Source organism: Melanotaenia boesemani, chromosome 1 (assembly GCF_017639745.1).
Source record: "Melanotaenia boesemani isolate fMelBoe1 chromosome 1, fMelBoe1.pri, whole genome shotgun sequence".
Classification (NCBI taxonomy): Eukaryota; Metazoa; Chordata; class Actinopteri; order Atheriniformes; family Melanotaeniidae; genus Melanotaenia; species Melanotaenia boesemani.
The window spans coordinates 16,535,272-16,556,358 of NC_055682.1; the positions used below are offsets into that span (position 1 = coordinate 16,535,272).

Here is a 21,087-nt window from a genome sequence, read left to right on the forward strand (position 1 = left end):
ACTAAAATGCTTACAAAAGCATTACTTAAAAATCTGCAGCATCACAAATTTCACAGGTACTTTATTAGCTGCTAGCAAACCAATCTTTGCTGGTTAGCTTAAAATGCATCACAACCAGCCTGACAGCAAAGTTAGCTCAGACACCACATTTAATGACATTTAGAACAGACAGCTGGCTAAATCTACAATGTGTAAACATGTTTGCCAACAGACTGAATGTAAAAGGACGTCACCTGGATGTAGACGTTCTGAACTGTAGGTTTAATGTCTTTCAGCTGTTTTTAAAGTCTTTTACATCATTGTTTTGGTTTTACTGCATATAATTTCGTGTTTTGGTTCATTGCCATGATCTTTGTTTTTGTCCCTGCTCTGATACTCAAAGCACTGCTCTCAGTGTTGATCAATCCAAAGTGTTTAGCTTTTCAAATGAAAGGTTAAATAAACCCAACTCTGTTGGGTCTAATTTGGTTAATTAAACTCTTTAAATACAGCTGTTGGTGCAACATTGATGTCCCTGCTGTTGCTATGGCAGCACAAACTGTTGATAACGATCATGAGACCCAGCACAGGTGCATCAAGGGTACAGCACAGCACTTTTTGAGTGGAAAAACCATAAAAACTGAGATCATGCTCCTCTCACCAGGCATCATGCACTCCAGCTTGACCCAAGACCCGCAGAGGAACCCGCACACCTCCAAGGAACTCATCCCCAAACTTCAGGTTGCTAGCGTTCCACAGGTCCACCCTGAACACAAGCCACATGATGACATTCAAACATGGGAGAAGCTCAAAGGGGCGTCCTGTTCATCCCAGTTAAGATGGAAACCAACTTACCTCAGTGCCAGTTTGTCCACATCTTCCTCCTCGACATCAAACTGCCTTTTTGTGTAGCTAAGTGGCCGTGTAACCTAGAAACATATTTAAGTTAAAAGGTTCACATAAAATAATTTGATATTTTGCTTGAATGTGTCACTTTGGGGGTTCTTGAATGTTTGCATGGATAAAAAAAGGATGGTTTCATGACAGAGACATGATCGATGGTCTGTGTGTGTGAGACACAGAAGTGTGGATTCGGGCAGAAAACACCACTGTGTGTGTGCAGTTGTGTTCATGTGGTAGTAAATAAGACCGTCTTGTCAGTAAGAAATCAATGGGCCAGATTGTTTGGGTTGTCGGAATCAATCATACTCTTGTCCTGCTGTCTGCTGCAGCGAGGAGGCCAGAGGGAGGAGCAGAACAAAAATGCCAGAGCAGTGCTGCAGCGAGCGAGGGTTAATGAGGGCAGTGTGAAACAGAGTGAGAACTATATCTACTGTATTACTAGAGGAAAATTACTCAGAACTTGATGTTCACACTTCCGATGTTTTCATTTTTCTAGTTATACAATTTCTTCTATAAGGAATTTTATTGTATTAACTCAATATTAAAATTATCGAGCTTGCAACTTTGTGTTTTTATGTTTCACTATGACAACGCTCCAGTAAACAAAGTCATAAGCTTGTTGTGTGGTCGAACGGAACAGCATGTGCAGTAAATGATCAAGATTTTAATTGAAACTCAGCATGAGAACATGTGTTTAAAGGTGAAGTTAATGCTAAACTACCTCAAAATAGAAAACCTCCTCAAACTGGGGGTTGTTGGTTTTTCTCTTCACCTTGGTCTTCTTGGCTTCTGACCTGAGACAAAGAAGAAGGATAAAACCAAATTTAGCCAAAGCCATAAAAATGAAACTATGAACATGAACAAAAGCTCACCTTGAAGGACCTAGTAAGGAGACAGCAGCGTAGGGATCACACTGGCCATTGACAATTGGAAGACCTTGGCACTCCAACACTCTGCAGAAACCAGGAATGTATCAACACAAAATTGCACAATCTTCTTGTAACAGGTCTTAAAGGGTTAAACATCCTAAAAACAATAATAGCCACCCAAAAACGAGGGCCAGAATAAACAACCTGCCAGGGTCACAGAAAACAATCAATGTTCTCCCTCAAGACTCTTCAAGCTCTTTAAACTATACTGTCAAAGAGTCAAGGGACTAATAACAAAGTGTCACATAAACGGGCAAGCCCACTGAGAATTGACCAATCCAACACCCCTGCAAAGCTTTTAGCTTCATCGGCCCCCACACACAGTCTCAGTGCTGCCATCAATCCTCTTGCATGGTAGAAAACTGAAGATGTTTCCAGGAAACCTGAGAATAACCAAATCTATGCCATCATCCCAACAAAGTGCTGGCTGTTTGGAAGTTTGATTATCATCAAGTATTTTCTCTTACATAATCGTGTTATTAACAGATAATGCTGCAGTTGTGATGAGTTTATTCAGGAGCCTCTCAGTCTTCTTGTGCTAAACATGGCTTAATGCAGCTGTATTATGTAAAATAATGATGACGTTCATTTTCTAAAAACCAAATCCAGATAAATCTCATCACACGTTTGCACGGACAATCATGCAGAGCCACGCTCCTTAACCACAGAGAATTTACTTCACAGAGAATTAAAGTATACTCACTCACAATACCACAGTGCTTAAAGAGGCATGAACACATGGATAAATAGGTCACACAGTCTCTCCTATACTGATATATACAACTCAAAATGCAACTAAAAGCTTCTTCAAAACTTCTCCTACAGAAAATGTGTGGGTTTTTTTTTATTTGTACTGAATCTAAACATAACAACACATTTAATCACTTCCACCTATTATACAAAAGTGAGACCAAACTATGACAGAAACAGGCGCTATCATCATGCACTGGTTACCCGTTCTGCAACCAGAGTGTGCAGTAGTAGAGAGACTATGCACCATGCACTCGCTGGTATTCTGCTTTTGATTTCACATGTTTTTTTAATTGTACATGTGTAAACATAGAGTTCAGCATGTTTTATATCTGCCTGTCTGTAACGGCTGACCTGCTGCCCGATGACATCATGCTGTAAGGGGATTAGCACCCAAACAGGGCATCCAGCACGACGAAACAGTTCCTGTGTGTCATGGTGATGCGCCACTAGTCACACCACATGACGAATTACACAGCAAATCACAGCGCTGCCCAAAGCTGAACTGACACACATGCAGCAGCATGCACCACCCTGATAGCACATACACACACACACACCGGTCCCTAATAAGGAGTAAGAAATGGGCTGGGTTAAGCTTAGCTAATGCCAAAGCACTTCCTGTCCAGTAAGCTCGTTTATATAACCCCTGCTTGCCCTACAGTCCTGCCCCCCCCTCTCTCTGTCATCACTGCTGTGAGCTCTGACATGCCAGACAGTGGCAGTGAACCAGACCTGTTTGTTTTAGTCGACATTACTCATATTAGGTTAATGTGTTTCTGCGCCTACGTTTCCTGTCAAAAAGGATTTCTCACAAAGACAACAGAAAACAAAAAGCAAACAAATTACATCACAGCCCGCCTGCCACCCCGAATAACCTGCATATGTAATGAAGATGTGATTATAGGTTGTTGTCGTTATGGCTGCACTATTACACTAATGAGAACAGAGATTATAGGATGCTTCTTGTCCTCAGATGCCATTCATGGTCTTGCCCAACCACCCACATTAATGCTCGTCAGTTTTGCTGGGGTAGAGGAATTATTTTGATATTTCCTAAACAATCTTTGTGTAAATCTTTGAAGGCAAACACGAATATGTGCAAAAAGCTGTAAGGCTGTTCTTTGGCTCCTGAGATACGTAGCTATGTGAAATCTACAGCTCAACCTCAAGGGGAGTCATTTGAGTCAGTGACATTTGTGGTTGTGTGTTTGAAAACAAAAATGAAACCTGAGGGTGGGTTGCTCATCTCCAGAAACTCGAGGCTACAGTAGGTGCTGCCAGCAGAGCCTCGACTAAACTGCGGTTGGTGTGTTTTTTGTGTTAAATGCCTTTTGGTAAAACTTACATGAGTCACTGACAATAAATTTTGACTTTTTAGGGCGACTGGTGGAGATTGAAAACTCAGTTACAGTTATTTGCACGTCTTTACATAACTGAAAGTAAATAAATAAAGAAGTATTCACTGAATATAAACTTAAAGTATGAAGAGTAAATGTAAAAGTAAATTTCTTAAGACAAAACAGGACTAAATACATTTATTACATTTGTTATCTGAATAATCTAATTGAATGTTTCTATGATTAGGTTTGCTATTGAAGTTAGAAGTAGTGCCACTTTAAACATATGTATTGCTGATTATTTGAATCTGTCTCCGTCACAGCTGCTTCTTTTCAGCAAAAATATATCGAAACTGTACATTTATCCATTCATTTCATATAAACTATAGCTGGGTGTCATCAAATGGTTCACACAGTGTGAAGTATGACACCTTTGCGCTTCTAAAGCCCCACACTTGAACCAGTGATGAGTTATTTTGCTGAGAAAAAGTTTCAGATACTTCAGTAAAAGCTTTATGTAAAAGAGCTTCAAAATAAACAGTGACATTCACTATGAGGTAAAACCACAATGACAACAAAATGAGGTGGTGCAGGTGCCACATGAAACGAAAGTGATTTTCCTCAAAGTTTTTTATCCTGTTAATGTGTCTTTTTATATGTTGTAAGATATATCTTTAGTTATTCAAGCATTCACCACCACAGCTGAGCCTTGCTGCCTTGCAGCTGCAGCATACCAACAGTCTCAGGGCTACAAGGTGGGACCATCCAAGCTGATGTTTGGGAACAAGGTTTATTTATTAACCATTAGCAACACATTATCAGCAGTTGAGAGTGAGTGTCTGCAGCCAGGCGGCTTGTTGCGATACGGGTGCAACTAATTTGCATTTTCCAAATTTATCCCTAGAGGCAGTTTTAAGGTATCAAGAGATTATATTTAATGAAGAGAAAATGTAGGCAATTTAAATTAGATGATGTTTTAAAAAGTTTAATCAATGCAAACAGAGAGAGTTAAAAACAGTTTCTTCTCTCTGTGTTCAAACACAACTCTGAAGCTGTCAGAGCTGTGAATGATTTCTCTGGTTGTAGAGCTGAATGTACACAGCTCTTTCCTTCCCTCGGTCTCTCACACACGTGTCTTTCTAGAGAAATCTGACTAGATGACCTCCTGCTCTCCACTCTAAGCTCCTTACCAACAATGTGCTCTGGAAACAGAGCCATGCTGGCTCATCATCAGAATACACACTGCTGTGTGCAACAGAAGTTAGGAAACAAACCCACAGAAAATAATCCATCCATGAGTGTATCATTCATTCCTACACAAGTTCACTTATCTCGTATGAATACGATCACACACAGACAGTGTTTTTGGGATGTCATATTGACTTTGTGATTTTTACAACACCAGTGTTTTGATTCACACTTTCAAAAGGAGACTTACTAAACGTAAACCTCAAACCTTGAGCCGACTTGCTGCCAGCCAAAAGCTGTTGCTAAGCAACCGGCCATGCACCACAGAGGTGGAATAAAGCACTCTGAAAGCGTGTACTGAAACCACTGTGACACTCATGATTGCAAGGTATGCACATAAGCATGACAATAACAGAATAGCAACAGAAATCCTGCTGGAATCTCCACAACATCATCTGGAGTTAGAACAACATCAATGCTGATTTAAATCAGGTTTTATAAATTAGTTAACATTATTTGCTCAAAGGATTTTTGTTCCCTCATGTTTAAAAGAAAAGAGTCCTTGTTTGGATTGTATTGTATACATGCACGAAGACAAGAGCCCAAACACATGCAGTTAAGCAAGCAGTACACATTCCTGCTGATGGTTTCTCACTGATCTGCATCGAGCAGCAGTAACATGCTGAGAATGTGGCAATGTGCCGGTAAGAGTAAAACAGAACTAACTTGTCTTTCAATTTGCACACACTAGCCACATTTCCATATAATCAAGTGAATCTGAAGAACAATTTTGAAATGTAGCAGAAAAGAAAGACTAAACACAAATGTGAATTACACTTCCAGTGACTGATTTAATCCCCCATTAGCTTTTACATAGCAAACGTCATTCATCCTGGGGTCACTACTTCTGTAATGACAATGCAAACTACCTCAATAGACTATATTTCATAATTTTTTTCCATTTGTTTTTTTTATTTTCTATTCTTTTTTCTTTTATATAGGGACCTGCATGTGTCTTTCATAAAGTGAAATGAATCAATATCATAATAGACCAACACAACATCAAAACAAATGCTTGTTCTAAGCATTCATCTATTTTCTATACTGCTTATTCCAATTCAGTCCATCGCAGGTCCAACATAGAACACAGCTTTTTTCTAACTATGTACCTTTGCAGTCACATTTAATAAAGTTCTTCACAATGCTTCAATATGCCCTGAGTGGATCTTTCATTCAAAATTCAGTGAAATAAACTCTCTTCTGTCCATGTAGGTCCAATAAAACAAAGAACATAGGATAGTCATGTAAAGCAATGTGAAATGAAAAGCTTGGATCATATGTGTGAGTGTGTGCTCACCGTGTGGCCAGTTTGTGGTTGATGACTCCACTGTCTGTGATGACTTCACTCAGACGCAGCTCCAGGTGCACCTTTCCCTGCAGGAAACACCAACAATGTTCAATTTTGAATTTGTGTTTTGAAAGTGCAACCTAATCTAAAATCTGCTAGCTTGTTTTAGACAGGTCTCAGTTCTGAAAACACTTCCAATCAAAATCACATAGTGGTAAAGATAAGAAACTGTATAGCATATCAAAGTCTGGAAGACCTGAAAGTTGTCGTGTGAAACAAAAATACACAAGTGAACAAGCAGCACACCTCTGTCCTCTAAATAGCTGCGAGCCTGAACGTCATGCTAAAGATATTCCTCCTATGAAGTGATTAGATTAATGACATAATGACAGTGTAGTGGTGCAGCTGTCTAGAAAAGCTCCATTAATTAACAACATCAGTATGCAAACTCACAGGCATTGCTCTTTCTGGGCGATTCAAGCGCAGGGAAGAAACACAAGCACTTAGACACACACATGTGTGCACAGGCCAAACAATGTGTCCTCTATTGAAAAGAGAAGAGAGACACTCTATCTTCCTACTTCATTTGATCCATCTCCTTGGCTTCTCTCTCTGCACTCTGCTTCTCTCACACATCCTTCCTCTCCCCGGCTCCTCCGATGAATGTGTCTCTGTTTCAGATCGCTGCTCCGGGGCTACACACACCCATCTGTCTGCAGATGTTACTGCTCACTGTTCACTCTGTCTGTGAGTGTGTCTGTGTGTAGGTGAGTGACAGTGCTGAACAGTGAATAGTAAGAATATTGTACATGTAACAAAAAAGTATGTTGCAAGTGTCAAAAAAATGCTCTGCTTACTTCATTACTAGAATATTTTAAATATGAAAGTTAAAAAATATGAAACTGACCCAAACATGAAACAAGACACATTTTTTTCTATAGCTTGTAATAAACAAGCTACCCAGATATTGCTTATCCAAACCTGTTTGCTGGCATGGAAGGGCCTTTTAAAAACCCAAATTCAAACAAACACAGCAAAGAGTTTGAACTTTTCACCTGGCTTCCAGGTTTGAAAGCCTGCCCAGATACCAATCTAATTGGTAGCAAGCCCAATCCACTCAGACGCACCACAACCCACAGGATCCAAACAATCTATTGCTAACATCCCATTACAAAAAACTCCAGGAAACCCTTAAAAGGTCATGCTCCACACACCCTACTGGCACAAGGAGGACCTACTCAATATTAGGCAAATGCTGACATTGCTATGTTACGGTGTTTATGTGTATATGTGCGCTCCCAGCATTTAATATCTTTCTAAGATTGCAGAAGATGAAAGACGTAAATTCATTTGCTTGTCTCTCCAACTCAAAAGAACAGCAAATCAAATCACAACTTGGAGTTCAAATTAATTTACCACCTAGAGTCTGTGTCATCTGATCTGGGTGTTTTAAAGCACAGCAGACTCTTTTAATTTAAAATGTAAAAAATTTGAAAGCACCAACAGACTTCCTGGCCTCCCAGCAAAACACCTAGAAGTTTGCTGTGGAGATGGGAAACCTGTGCATGAAGACAACCATCAGCTCTGTACTCCTGGAATCAGCCTTTTACGATGGAGCAGAGAAAGAGAAGTCATTTGCCACTACAAGGCAAAATAACAGTCAACTATGAATAATACTCTCAGCTAATAAAACAAAGATCAAACAATTTGTCTACGGTTTCCTACATAATGTGTGGAGGAAATGAGGCATAGGCTGTCAACTCATTTATACCATGCCCACAGTCAAACACGGCGATTGCAGCATCATTCTGTGGGATGTTGTTCTGCAGCAGGAACTAGATATGAGTCAATAAGGCTGTTCTGATTATAACTTCAAACATCTGTGGACGTCTGCTTTTTACTGTAAGACTGCACATTCTTTGTCATCAGTATTTTCAGTAAGGGCTACGTCTTCGGGGCTTTAGCAACAAAGTGATGGAAACGTTCTTTAGGAGTCTCTAAGTGCTTTGTATTAAAACCAAAACCTAGTAAGAGGAAGAATCTGGTTCAGAGTTTATTGTTTGCCACCTCTGACCAAAAACTACTGGGGAATTATGTAATTTTAATCTTTAATCTTTGCTAGGTCTGAAGCAATTTACCAGGCTGCATCTTTTAATACAAATTATATCTTCTTCAAAACAGAAAGTAAATGAATATATTATTTTTCCATTTCCATGCTTTCAATTCACCTTTAATACTTTATATCACTTGAAAGCAAATCGAAAAGGATATCAGAAGCCCAGCTTGTGATGTCAAGCAGGCAAGCTGAGATGGTAAAAACAGAGTTCTTGTTCTTCTCCTTTTCAGCTGTTTCCCACAGCAAATCACCTGCTCCATCTAACCCTATCCTACCTCATACATTCACTCTCCCTCATCTGTACATGCCACAACAACCTTAGTCTGGACTCTCTGACTTTGTCTCCAAAACATCTAACATGTGCTGTCCCCCTGGTATAGGGCTGGGCGATTAATCGATAAAATTGATAAATCGAATTTTCTATTTCTGGAGATTTATTTAGATAAAAATTGGGTTTTTTTCCATAGTTAGTTAGCAGCAGATTTAGCCCTCCCTCCACACCAGAACGGTGTTTGTTTGACAGATTTTCAGTGAAGTGACTTTTCACTCACGCCTGGGATTTAACTGTGCGTATAACTGCAGTGAGAAATGCTGCTCTCTATGCTGCAGAAGTCAACTTAACCCACAAACCCTGGTTAAGAGACAACCTTCATCAGGGGAATTATTTCTGCAGTGGATCCTGTATGATAAGGATCCAGATGGAAAGAGATCACGGATGCATTGTGTCGCATATTTCTATGTAAGATATGAAGTCGTTTATATGGTGGAAAAGCTATGACATTATATGCTTTACTTTTGCTGGCATTCATCTGTATAAACAAATAAATGTTTTTAATAAGTTTATTCATGTTTTGTAAAAGAAAAGAAAAAAATCGATTAAAATCGGAAATCGGGTTTGGTTATGAAAAATTGGAGATTTTATTTTTAGGCCATATCGCTCAGACCTACCCTGGTGTACTCATCCCTGATCCTTGTTACCAATCAAAGAGTACCTCAACATTGTAAAGTCTACTACCTCCAGTTGTGTCACCTGTCTTTTCCTCAGGACCACTGTCTCTAAAACATACAACATCACTGGTCCCACCAGACATGAAAAATTCAGTACTGACAAATTTCATTTAAAAAAAACGTTCGAATCCAAAAAAACTTCATCAAGAGTTAATTGTGAGTCTTTAGGGTCCCTATAGAGCAATACATGCCAGTCTTACTGTACTGCAGGATCATGCCCAAGATTACTTAAACTTAAAGGTAATTTCCCAAAGTGAAATGGCTAAAATGCTTTTGCAAATAAGTTATTTTGGTTTTTTTTTTTATATCTTTGTTCAATCATTGTGGAGTACTCTGAGTCCCCATTTCAGACAAATTTAAAACAAAACAAAAATGTAAAAAATTTTTAAGATTTTTTGTCAGAACTGCATCACAGCGATCTGTCATAAGTTTCAGATGCAGATACTGTACACTGTGTTTGTTTGGGTTCTGTCCTGATTCTTACACAAACATACCGACAGATTCACCCAAATACATCTATGTATATCCTGTATGCAGGGTGAGTTTGTTTTCATATGACTATACACATACGTCAGATTTTCAGCTGCAATCCTGATACAACTGTCTTTCTATCGATGAATCATCTCAGGTCCCATTTACTATCAAATATGCAAAAATTCCAATATTAATGTTAAAGTCATGTATGCATGAAGACATACAGTCCACATAGTTACTTGATGATGTCAGCTACACATCACACATTCCTCTTCAAGTATATGTTTATTGGTTGTGAGACGGAGAAGAAGAATTATTTGATATAACACCTAGAGTTAGAGAACTACAAAGTGCTTCAAAAACTAGACCAAATCCAATATAAAATAAGTCAAGTCAAAGTTTAGACTAAGTTAAAGAAGTCCGCAGACAAATATTCTTGAAAACGCTAATCTGAAGAAAGATGTTTTTAGCTTTTGTTTGAGACATCTTGCAGATTTGCTGATAAAATGGGGAAGGCTGGAATTTAAGAGCAAAGACCTCAAAGGACTGGTAATCTCTGGAGTTAAAAGTGAAAAGGGGAGCAGGTGAGAAGACTCAGCCAGAAGATGAAACAGGCATACCACTGAAAGAGGGGTGCAACAAATCTGTTATCTATAATGGAGCCAAGCCATGGAGAGCCTTATATCGGAGTAATAGTTTTTAATCAAATCTGAATTCTTCTAGAAGTCAATGAAGGGAGGCACAAATTGGGATGGTGACTAGATTTTATAGAATTGGTCCAGAATGTTGCTCCATTCTGATTCTCCATAACTTAAGGACTTAATCTGGACTGAGTAAGGCTGGTAATTAGATCCAAAATTCAAATGTTGATCAGACAGAACATCAAGATTCCTAAAGATAGAACAAACGCTGCAAGAGAGGAAGCTTTTTATTAATGTGTTTATGTAAAATGGTCAGCTATTTTTATTAAAAGGCAGATTTTGCATAAAAGTAGAACATTACCTGATGTCTAGTGTAATAATTTACTTAAATGTAAATTTAGTATAATGTACGTTCCTGCAAGATTAAGTGCATCAGTACAGCTGCATTCGCGTCATTTCCTCTCATAGACCCTCAGATACAAGTCTGCCCACAAAGTCTACGACTCAAGCAGCAACTGATGGTGACTCCAAAAAGCAGTTTTAAAGTATGATATGCAGTATTTGATATCTCCAGCCTTGTTTGAAACAAAGCAGGAAAATTCTACAACATAGGATGAAGAAAATATGAAGTTAGACTGGTTGTTAAAATAAGGAAAGAACAAAGAAAATGGAAGAAAAGAGTGTGATTGTGTGTTCTGTCTGTACTGACCTGCACTTCTGAGTCAGCGCTGACGGGCTGCAGCTGGAACCAGGTGTCTTTCCCATGATATTTTTGCAGATCCTCTTTCTGCACCGCAACCTTGCCTATGCACACATTAACACACAAAAACAAATGAGCTCAGAAACCTGACTCACCTTATGCATCCAAAAAAGCCTCCATCTTCAGATGTGATCTACAACTAAACGCCCACACACACACGCTCACATGTCTGCTCATGTACTATAAATCCACACACCATCCATCTTGTTTTTTTAAAGTCACATAGGCACCTGGAGCAGAAATACTCTGATGACCCCTAGAAGTGAATTTATTATGTTATATTATTTGTTAAATATATTATATGTTATATTTTTATGCACCTGCAACCATTCACAGTCACACATGTGACGTAAACAAGAGATGCAGTGACGCAAAGGTTTTTCAGTTGTGTTCAGCAAACAAAGCCACTAATATATACACTGACACACTCAAAAACACTGAGAGACACATCCACCCTCACAAACAGACACACCTTTTCACTTTTATATCAACTGGAAACATTAATGCCCTTTAACCCATAAACTTAACACCCATTAACACCTTCTGGTTGGGTTATTAGGCAAGACCCTTACCACTACTGCCTAACTACTGTAAGTTGCTTTGGATAAAAACGTCTGCTAAATGAATTTTAAAAAAAGTTGAGAAGATCCGGGTGATTCCTGAGTTACAACATAATAATTACCTTTAAAATTATTTTTTTTAAAAAGGAGGTGATTTAAGGAAAAGAATAAAAATGTAAAATGTGGAGGAAAAGCTATAATTTAATACGAATTTGATCAAGTTAAAGACAGTAGAAGATTCAAAGTAGAGATTAAAAAATAAATAAAATTAAGTTATCTCAAAGCATTCACACATTTAATCTTCCAGCCAAGATGATGCTGGGGGTGGAAATGGAAAATAGTCCACTAAATAGTAATAAGTGCCAAAATACAATGTTTCTAGCTGTTAGTAACAACAACTCAAACCCCTGTTACAGCAAAAAAAAAAACAAAAAAACACACACACACACACACACACACACACACACACACACACAAAACAAGTGAGGGATGTGGACAAAACTGAATAAAAAGGAAAACTAAAAGCCCTTTTACTGTGGTGTGCAAAAACCCCTGTTCAAATTTTCTGTCAATGCGAACAGCAAAGTACGAAAAAGGCTGCCCAATACTTGTCCTAGCATACATGCATGGGAGGGGGATCAAGTTATTGACTGAAGTCTGTCTGATGTTGCAACACTCTGGAACACATCACCAGAGGAGATCGTCATACATTAACTGAGAGGTGATTTTGTCAGATGATGCTAATAATGGTAATAAATCAGGATTTTATCAAAACAGAGCAACTCTAAGTGTCCACGAGTTGACATGTAGCAGCTTTTTAGTCAAGATATCTGATGTGTAACACAAGATCAAAATAGAGAGCAGCTTTAAAGACGTATTGACAAGCTTTACAAAAAGATGGAACATACAAAACATACAAAACACCTAAACTTATTTAAAGTCTGTTTGAGTGAAAACATCCAATCCTCAATGTCTTCTGGCTGTGGTAGTCTGGTTTTGAGCTTCGAGTTTGTATGTTTTCAGTTCGAGTAACATCTTTTTAAGTCCAGTTTTGGTGAGGAGTTTGTTGTAGAAGTCAATAATTTTTCATCCTAATTGAATCCCAATATTCCCACTGCTATATTCCCACTGCTATAAAAATGTTCCCAGTGCCACTGACTGTAATACATGGCCAAAGTATGATTGCTCCACCACCATACTTAAAACTTAAAGAGATGTTCTTTTCATGAAATTTTTTCATGAAATTTTCCAAACATATATTTTCATTGTAACTTCAAAGTTCTACCTCAGCCTTATTAGTCCACTGAACATGTTTTTCCAAAATTAAACAGGCTTGTTCAGATCTGCTAAATTCTGTTGAGGATGCAGGAAAGGTTTTCTTTGTTTACTCTAACACAGACATCATATTAGTGCAAGTGCTCCTGCAAACAGGGAAGCACACCAAAACCTCCAGACTCAAAGGGACGTTAATTTGTCTCTATCAATGCAGCAGACATTTTTCTCAGAATGTTTTCTCATTTTTCCAAATCTCAACTTGACCTCCACAGTTCCTGTTTACTGACATTCCTTAATTACGTCAAACTGCAAACTGAGGAAGCAGTCACCTGAAATCACTTTGCTGTCTTCTTATAGTGCTGTCTTGCTTTATGCGAATCATGTTGAGCCCATGGCTGCTGATTGTTGTATGTTTAAGGAGTCAGTGTCTTTATAGAAGTTCTTTATTTGCATCACGTGGCTTTTCTTAAGGACAACTGAGAGCAAGCAACACTACTTACATGCTAATATCAAGGGAAAAAGTTCACAGAGAGCTCATATCTCTTGTAGTGCTCCAACTTTGGGATGGCGCTCTTTTCAATGTTTCCTCACTGAAACTCTGTAAGTGTACATTAAATGTGCTTGAAAAGTTTCATCATCTTTAGTTTAATGCCCTCAGGAAATCCTTTCATCTTCAGCTCTAAAATTAAGAGAAATTTTGACCAAACAGCTGTATTTCAATGTAAAACAAACACATAAAATCTATCAGTTGTCTTTGCAACCAGGTTTCTCAGCCAGCTTTATGTCGAATTTACAGTATTTATGGAAACAAGTGCACACAGAGAGGTACTGGTTTTGCATTATTTGCAAGATGCCTTTTAGATGTTTGCACCACGGAGAGGAGAACAAGCAACATTTCTAAGGCATCCCTTTAAACAATATACGAAAAGTAAAAATTTGGATAAAAGTTATTGATGGTCTGAAAAGGGGGTGACTCTGCTGTCCAGAAATTAGCTTGATTCAGTACAGAGAAGAACCTGAGTGTTGGTACTGGTAGTCAAACAGATGTTAACCAGCTGCTGGCTGGAGATTTCATATTTAGTCACATTCTACTATGAAACATCACTGACTCAGCATGTTACCATGGAGACAGATACCTGAAGCCAATCAGTGCTTGTAAGAATATAAACATCTAGTGACAGCCAATCAAAACACAGCGAGGCTGAGTCTGTAAGTAATTATGTTGGTGGTTGCTCTGAGATCAGATGTGAGTGATATAATCGTACCTAAAATGTGCACACCTGTGATCACTATATAAATCTTCAAAGGTCTATTACTGTAAGATATGAATTAATGGTCCTCTTTATTTATTATGTTACTTTAAGCTTGAGTTTGGATTTTTTCAGTCTGAGAATTCCAGTCTGAAAAAGCAATTTTTTAACAGAATAGTCAACTCACCGATACTAGAGTCCCTCCTGAAGACATCCCTATCAAAGATGTAGAAGGAGAGGTGTCTGAAGCTACGTGGGATCTCGCAGTAGAAGTCCTCCCCGTAGAACGGACTGCAGAAGAGAGGAGGCATGAGACAAACTGGGATTAGACACTCGTCTGATGGAGCAGGTTTACAACAAAAACAAATGTATTTGAATATATGAAGCTTGCTGAAAATGTTAAAAAGGGCATATTGTGAAAAAGAAATGAGTATGGCAATTGTCTGTTAGAAATTTCAATAAGCAGATCCCAAAATCCTTAATATTGCAGCTTGGTTTTGTAAATAAGGTTATGAGAAAATTCGTAATAAAAGTCACAGAGGTTAAGATTATAAAGTAGTTGAAATGTTTTATATTTGGGTAAACTAAAAATCTGCCTTTGAGGCTTTAGAAATCTGTTATAATACATGCTTTGAGGTTATAACTCATCTTATGCTAAATTCACAAGGGTACAAGTAACAAAACTAACAGCCATGACAGCATCTGGCCAGTGTCTGAAAGGCCTCTTTAAATCAGTTCATTATTAAAAGTTGCATTATCACATCATTTACCAGACTGATTTAAAGTTTAATAAGTTAATCTGTAAACTGTTCCCGTCTCTGTAACAATTTTCTGTGGTGTTTGACAAGGTGTGTCTTCAGCTTGCAGTTAGTCTGTAAGTGAACTTTTACCTCCTTTTAAACATCTCAACTGATAATCTTTTCCTCTTTCTCATTCTACGATGACTTATTTGGTCAATTTATGGCTCCACATACAGAAAAATAAAGCCTGCAGGTATTTACATCTTTCCATTAATCACATGAAATGTGACTCCCCAGCTTGTTTGCATGCAACAAAAAGTCTGTCTGTGACATCTAGCTGGAAAGCACATTTACTTCCACAGTAGGCTTTACCTAAATGACAACCATAGAAATCACAGCAATGAGTATCTCGTGAGCTGAGCCCTCAGGGAAGCTGCTAATAATTACTGACTTCTTCTGTTACTCAGCAGACACGAAACGGAGCGGATGGATGGATGGATGACAATCAGACATATAAATCAATTTTAACCCTGCATATTCAGCCATTTATAATTTTTAATCACTTCTAGGAAAACCATACATACCCATCTGCTGAGCATCTGACTCAATTCAATCAGTAGTTTGTATTCAAGCTTGACTTATGAGGTACTTTTACTATTTATACCAGATTCTATTGTATTAAACAGCAATGCAACTGAATACAAAGTTTTGTGTCCATAAAAATACCAAAAACTATATATACATCAGTTTGAGCCTGTTTGAGTTTAGTGGACTCCCTCTCAGCTAAACCTTTCCTCTTTTACTCAGCCTGTCTTTCTTATCTGCTGTCCATTGTCCCTTAAGGTTGTTATGCACAGTCCTCAAAAGATGACGTGCAGCTTACCTGAGCAGTTTCTTCTTTGATATGACCATCATGACATTTTTTACAAATTCCTGGAGCTTCTAATGGCTTCTAAGGAAACTAAAGAACTAGGGAAAAACTTTGATTTTACATGGAAAACAAGGGGGGGGGGGGGGGGGGGGGGGGGGGGGGGTTTAACGCACCAAAGTGACTTCTCCACAATCTTGGTCCTGAAGACCTCCTCTTGGTCCAGGTTGACAGTGCAGTAACAGTCCCTCATCCTATTTGGCCCCGGGTATGGTGGGATGTTTTTTGCTTCCCCTGAAAGTGAGAAAAGCAGGAAATAGAGAGTAAACAACTGTCATTTGGGAAGGAAAAAAGACTGTGTTGATTCAGGCATGAAGGGATAACTTATTTAAGACCAGTGAATGCACACAAAGCAAAGAAATAAAACACACGTCTGTTTAGAAATCACAGGCTGTGTTCATGACTCATGGACCAGTTCTCATGTTGTGAGATTCAAACACACAGTGCAAGCAACTGACTAAATTTAGATTTAAAACCTTCTGAGTTTGAGTAGGAAAGAAGCCAATAAAGCCAAATGGTTATAACAAACAAAAAAGCAGCAACAAACTGAAACTTTAAAGAAATTCCTACAGAGTTGGGTCAGCTATGATTAGAGAATGACATGATGTTGTCTGTTACTTAATAAGTGTTCTTAAAAAATAAAACGCGTAGATTTAAATACATTTCAATGACCAATTCACTTTGTTTACATTGTGACAGAATTGAAGTCCTTAAGCAACACAGCACAAGTTTCCAACCTCAAAACTTTGTGCTTCTGCCATGTTTTGACGGCACAGTGACATTCTTTATTTACATTCCTTGAGGCCATTGATGCCCTACAGTGTCCCAGGTCTGAGAAACTAGGCCTGTCACGATAACAAATTTTGCTGTGCGATAAATTTTCTCAGAAATTATCGCGATAAACGATAATGTTGCGCAAAGCGATAATGTTGTCATTTTAAGACCATTTTCAACTAATATAATGACAATGCTATAATAATGCAAGTACACCCTTTCAAAGATCAATAAACTTTCATTTTTAAAGAACATTTTCCACTGGAACTGGAAGAAATTCTAAATAACAAAACAAAAACAAATAGAATGGACTCTGTCTCATTAACAATGAATGAAAACCAGACATAACCAAAAACAATAAGTATGATCTATAATAACAAAATTGCCTTTCGAAAAATATATATTTAAAAAAACCAATAAACATGAGGCTCAGGCAGGGAAAACTGGCAAAACTGCCAGTTTGTATCAATGTATTAAAAAAAATACCTACATGCGGGGAGCAGCGAAACAATAAATGAGGAAGTGCTCGCAGCTATTATTTTTCCATTCGACTTATTTACTTATTCAGCATGAGAATCAGAGGTTTAGCGTGAGAGTGTGAGAAGCCACTTTACTTGCTTCACCACTGTCTCCTGCTGCAACATGCTGCTTCAAGTATGACGCCAGAGAGATCACTCCGCAAGAAAACAGAGCGGCCAGTCGAAATACTCCATAGTGAAACTTATTGTCATACACAGTCTATGGTAAAGGAACATGGGGGGACTAATAAAAATTATTGCGGCTGGCAAACTTATCGCGCTCATTTTTTCTTACCATGCAATTAATTGACTTATTGCTTATCGCGACAGGTCTATGAGAAACCGCACGTTTTTTAGCCCGGCACATCACTTTACAGGTGCATTTTGCTTTACAGCACTGTGCCATACGCATGCAACTAGATATCAACACGTCGGCTTTTTTGAACACATACCACGGCTGATTCCGAAAACCAAAAACCAAAAAACAAGAGATAAGACAAGATTTAATACCACACTGACTTTTACTGGGTGGAGAGAGCTCAGAGAAGAAGCAGGACACAAGACCGATGCTGAATTAGACTTTGCTAAGTGACGCCATATTGCAAATATCTGCAAAGTTCAGTAGTGCTGTTTTACAAAAGGTGTACTCGGCTTGGTCACTTACTGAACATACACCCTAATAAAATGAGCATAGTATCATCAGCATAAGGTTACTGTTAAGCGCAACTTGATCAGCAAAACTTTAATGGTTTGTTTTTAACCAGCCTGCTTTCTAATGGGCTCGATACACTGGAGGCGACGTCGCTCCTTCTCCATTCATTTCCTAAGGAGATTCCTAGTTAGACACCAGTTTCAACAACTTAAGTTGCTACAAATATTGCTTTGCACAAAACTCTTAATTTTAGTGTTATGGCATTCTTGAAAGGCACAGGTTTTGTAAATATTCATGTTCCTGAACTTACATACAGCACATTGTACTTGCACAGTCACAAATGTACTGGCCACACCCACTGTGTATTCGGTCTCTAAATTATCTATAATTGTTGTTAACCATTAATGTTTTTTTAATCGTTCCTCATTTTGATCAAGTATATTTTGCAACTGGTTGAGTAAAACATAAAATAGTTTAATGTCAAGGCCTGGAATGCATGCATGTCTATGTCCATCTGGGGATGTGTGTTGTAGTCTATAGGTTTTCTCATTATCATCACACCAATAAATGTGACAGCAGAAATAATGTGCTTAACTCCGCCGAGGTCACAACTTTCACATTGGACATGCAAAGATCGAGCTGTGGTGTGGAGGACAGATGCACATTTGATGTCATGACATTTAACAGCGGTTTTGGTGTCTGTGTTGTCAGATCTATGAATGAAAGAATCTGCGTGGGATATTTCCTGAATTCTGCTGAGGCTCAATCTGTTCATCAAATTTGTGTGACAGATAGCACACCCTTTCAAAAAAATGTGGTCCAGCCACCCAGTGACACATACATACACACTTGCACACGGAAGAACAAAACCACAAAGGTGGTGCTCCAGCCCTGCAGGACCAATATAGTCTGTTTCCTGAAGCTTTGGATCCATGTTGCACAGTGATCTGTTCCTTATTCTGTTTGTCCTCACCCCAAGGACCCACAAGACTCTGTGGTTTAGAGTTACACGTGTTAACTAACATCGTCAGAGCTTGCTCCAATAATGTCCCATTGTCTGTATGGGAGTCTGATGCTGCTATGTCTCGCTCTGTTATTTCTGGCTTTAAATGAGCAACTTCCTCACAGTGAAAGCTGTTATTTTAGTCTGGTACTATTTAAAAGTGAAAAAGAGGGAAGGAAGCATGCAAAGGTTTACGCATCCCAAGAGATTTCAGCTGTGAGATTACTTGTACTGACGTCTAAGGCCTTCAGAAGCTTGTGAAGGCAGCAGCTTATTCATAAACTTCGTTAAGGTGATGGTAATCTCACCACTTTTTAAATCTGACCTCTCAAACCTGTTCCCAACAATCATCATCCTTAAAGAAAGCAGATATACAATCAACAGACATTCAAGAGGATTTAGCAGCCTCTGGACTGGTGCTACATAAAAAAAATATTTTTGGAGAAATATGTATAGCAAAACCTTTCCTTATGCATTTTGGAAGCTAATTTTTGAATTGATTAAATTCAAAATGAGCTATTTACAGTATTAGTTAGAGTACTTGAACATGAACCTTTCCAACAGTTAAGCGTGGGAGTGGCTTAATCATTCTTTGGACAGGTGTTGCAGCTGTGATACCTGTGACAGAGGAAATGACTCTTAAGCAATCAAATAAATAAATGTGCAATCTTTCATGTAATAAAAAAATTAGCTTCACCAAGAAAAGCAGGTCAGATATGCTCATAGCTGTGAAACATCTCAACGGATAACCTACCCTTACTTTACGGAAGTAGTTTTTCCTACCATCATCTGTGCACATTGATTCAGTATTCCTCTGGGACTTCTCAATGATTCTACACTCTTGACTATTCAAATATAAAATACTACAGCTGTTCTGTTTCTCTGTGACGGTTTGGTTCAGGAGTCCCCAGGAACAAGATATCATCACAAAACCACTTCAGTGTTGTAAATAGGAAAGGTGAAATGTATCATAACTGAAAGGAAGTGAGTAATCATATTAGTCATAACACGTATTTGAACTGTTTGAGTAAAACCTGTGACATATTTACATATTTGGTGTCTCTTGGCAAAATCCTTCACTGCAATATCACTATACAAGGATCATATTAAAAATGTTGGACTTTTTTACACAATTTTTGCAATCAGAATGATAAGCAACCAGCTGCGAACAAAAGAACTATCTGGTATCTCTGCACAGCAGACAAACGCAAATCCTGCTGAGACAAAGAGGTGATAAACTGCTCTCTGTGGGGTTAGCAATACAACTGTGTTATGACTGCTTCTTTGGAAGTTGATTCATGCCTTGAGTGAATCATTACACAACAACTCACAACAACACTCATTCACAAATGCAGCAGACACCTAAGCTACACAACATGACACACACTCCACTGTTTCTACTTGTAGATTGCAGCTCTTGCGTGTGAGGTGACGTCACTCTCTCTTATCTGTCTTTATCCCCTCACTTGCCTCTGTTATTAGACCTCCCTCCACCTCTTCTTTGCCTCTCTCTCATCTATTCTCCTATTTTTAATTCATCTCCATCCTCTTATCCCCTTTTTCCTATCCCCCTTATTCACAGTGCACTCCCAAATTCCCTCCAATCTCTGTTTTTCACCCACGTGCGTATTAATGACCTGCAAGGTGACTTGATTGGATTGCACCATGCAGGTCATTCAGAACAACATGGGATTACCACAGCTTTTTCAGCTGTCTTTGTTTTTCATGACTCAACTTATGCCATAAAAAAATTAAAAAAACTACGACTCCTGGAGAGCAGGAAAAACATGTACAAAAAAAGGATATGATCACAGTTTGTATAATGTTCACATTTTATGGCATTTGCATATGTCAAATTTCAACGACTATCCAAGAGATTTAGTAAAATTTTCTGTCCAAGAGGTGTATATTTTACCTGCTAAATTTCTTTAAAACCATCAGAGGACAGAGG

General features: G+C 38.4%; 1 protein-coding gene across 1 annotated transcript in view; it reads right to left on the reverse strand.

The window, feature by feature from the left end:
* rasa3 (RAS p21 protein activator 3) overlaps positions 1-21,087 on the reverse strand; it is a 48,859-nt gene that overhangs the window by 13,821 nt on the left and 13,951 nt on the right. Inside the window, exons 2-9 of the mRNA XM_041987579.1 lie at positions 16,306-16,423; positions 14,709-14,812; positions 11,386-11,480; positions 6,447-6,523; positions 1,755-1,835; positions 1,604-1,676; positions 835-908; positions 641-745 (exon numbers count right to left, since the gene is read on the reverse strand). Coding sequence (XP_041843513.1) covers positions 641-745; positions 835-908; positions 1,604-1,676; positions 1,755-1,835; positions 6,447-6,523; positions 11,386-11,480; positions 14,709-14,812; positions 16,306-16,423 — 727 coding nt within the window. The remainder of the gene's footprint in view (positions 1-640; positions 746-834; positions 909-1,603; positions 1,677-1,754; positions 1,836-6,446; positions 6,524-11,385; positions 11,481-14,708; positions 14,813-16,305; positions 16,424-21,087) is intronic.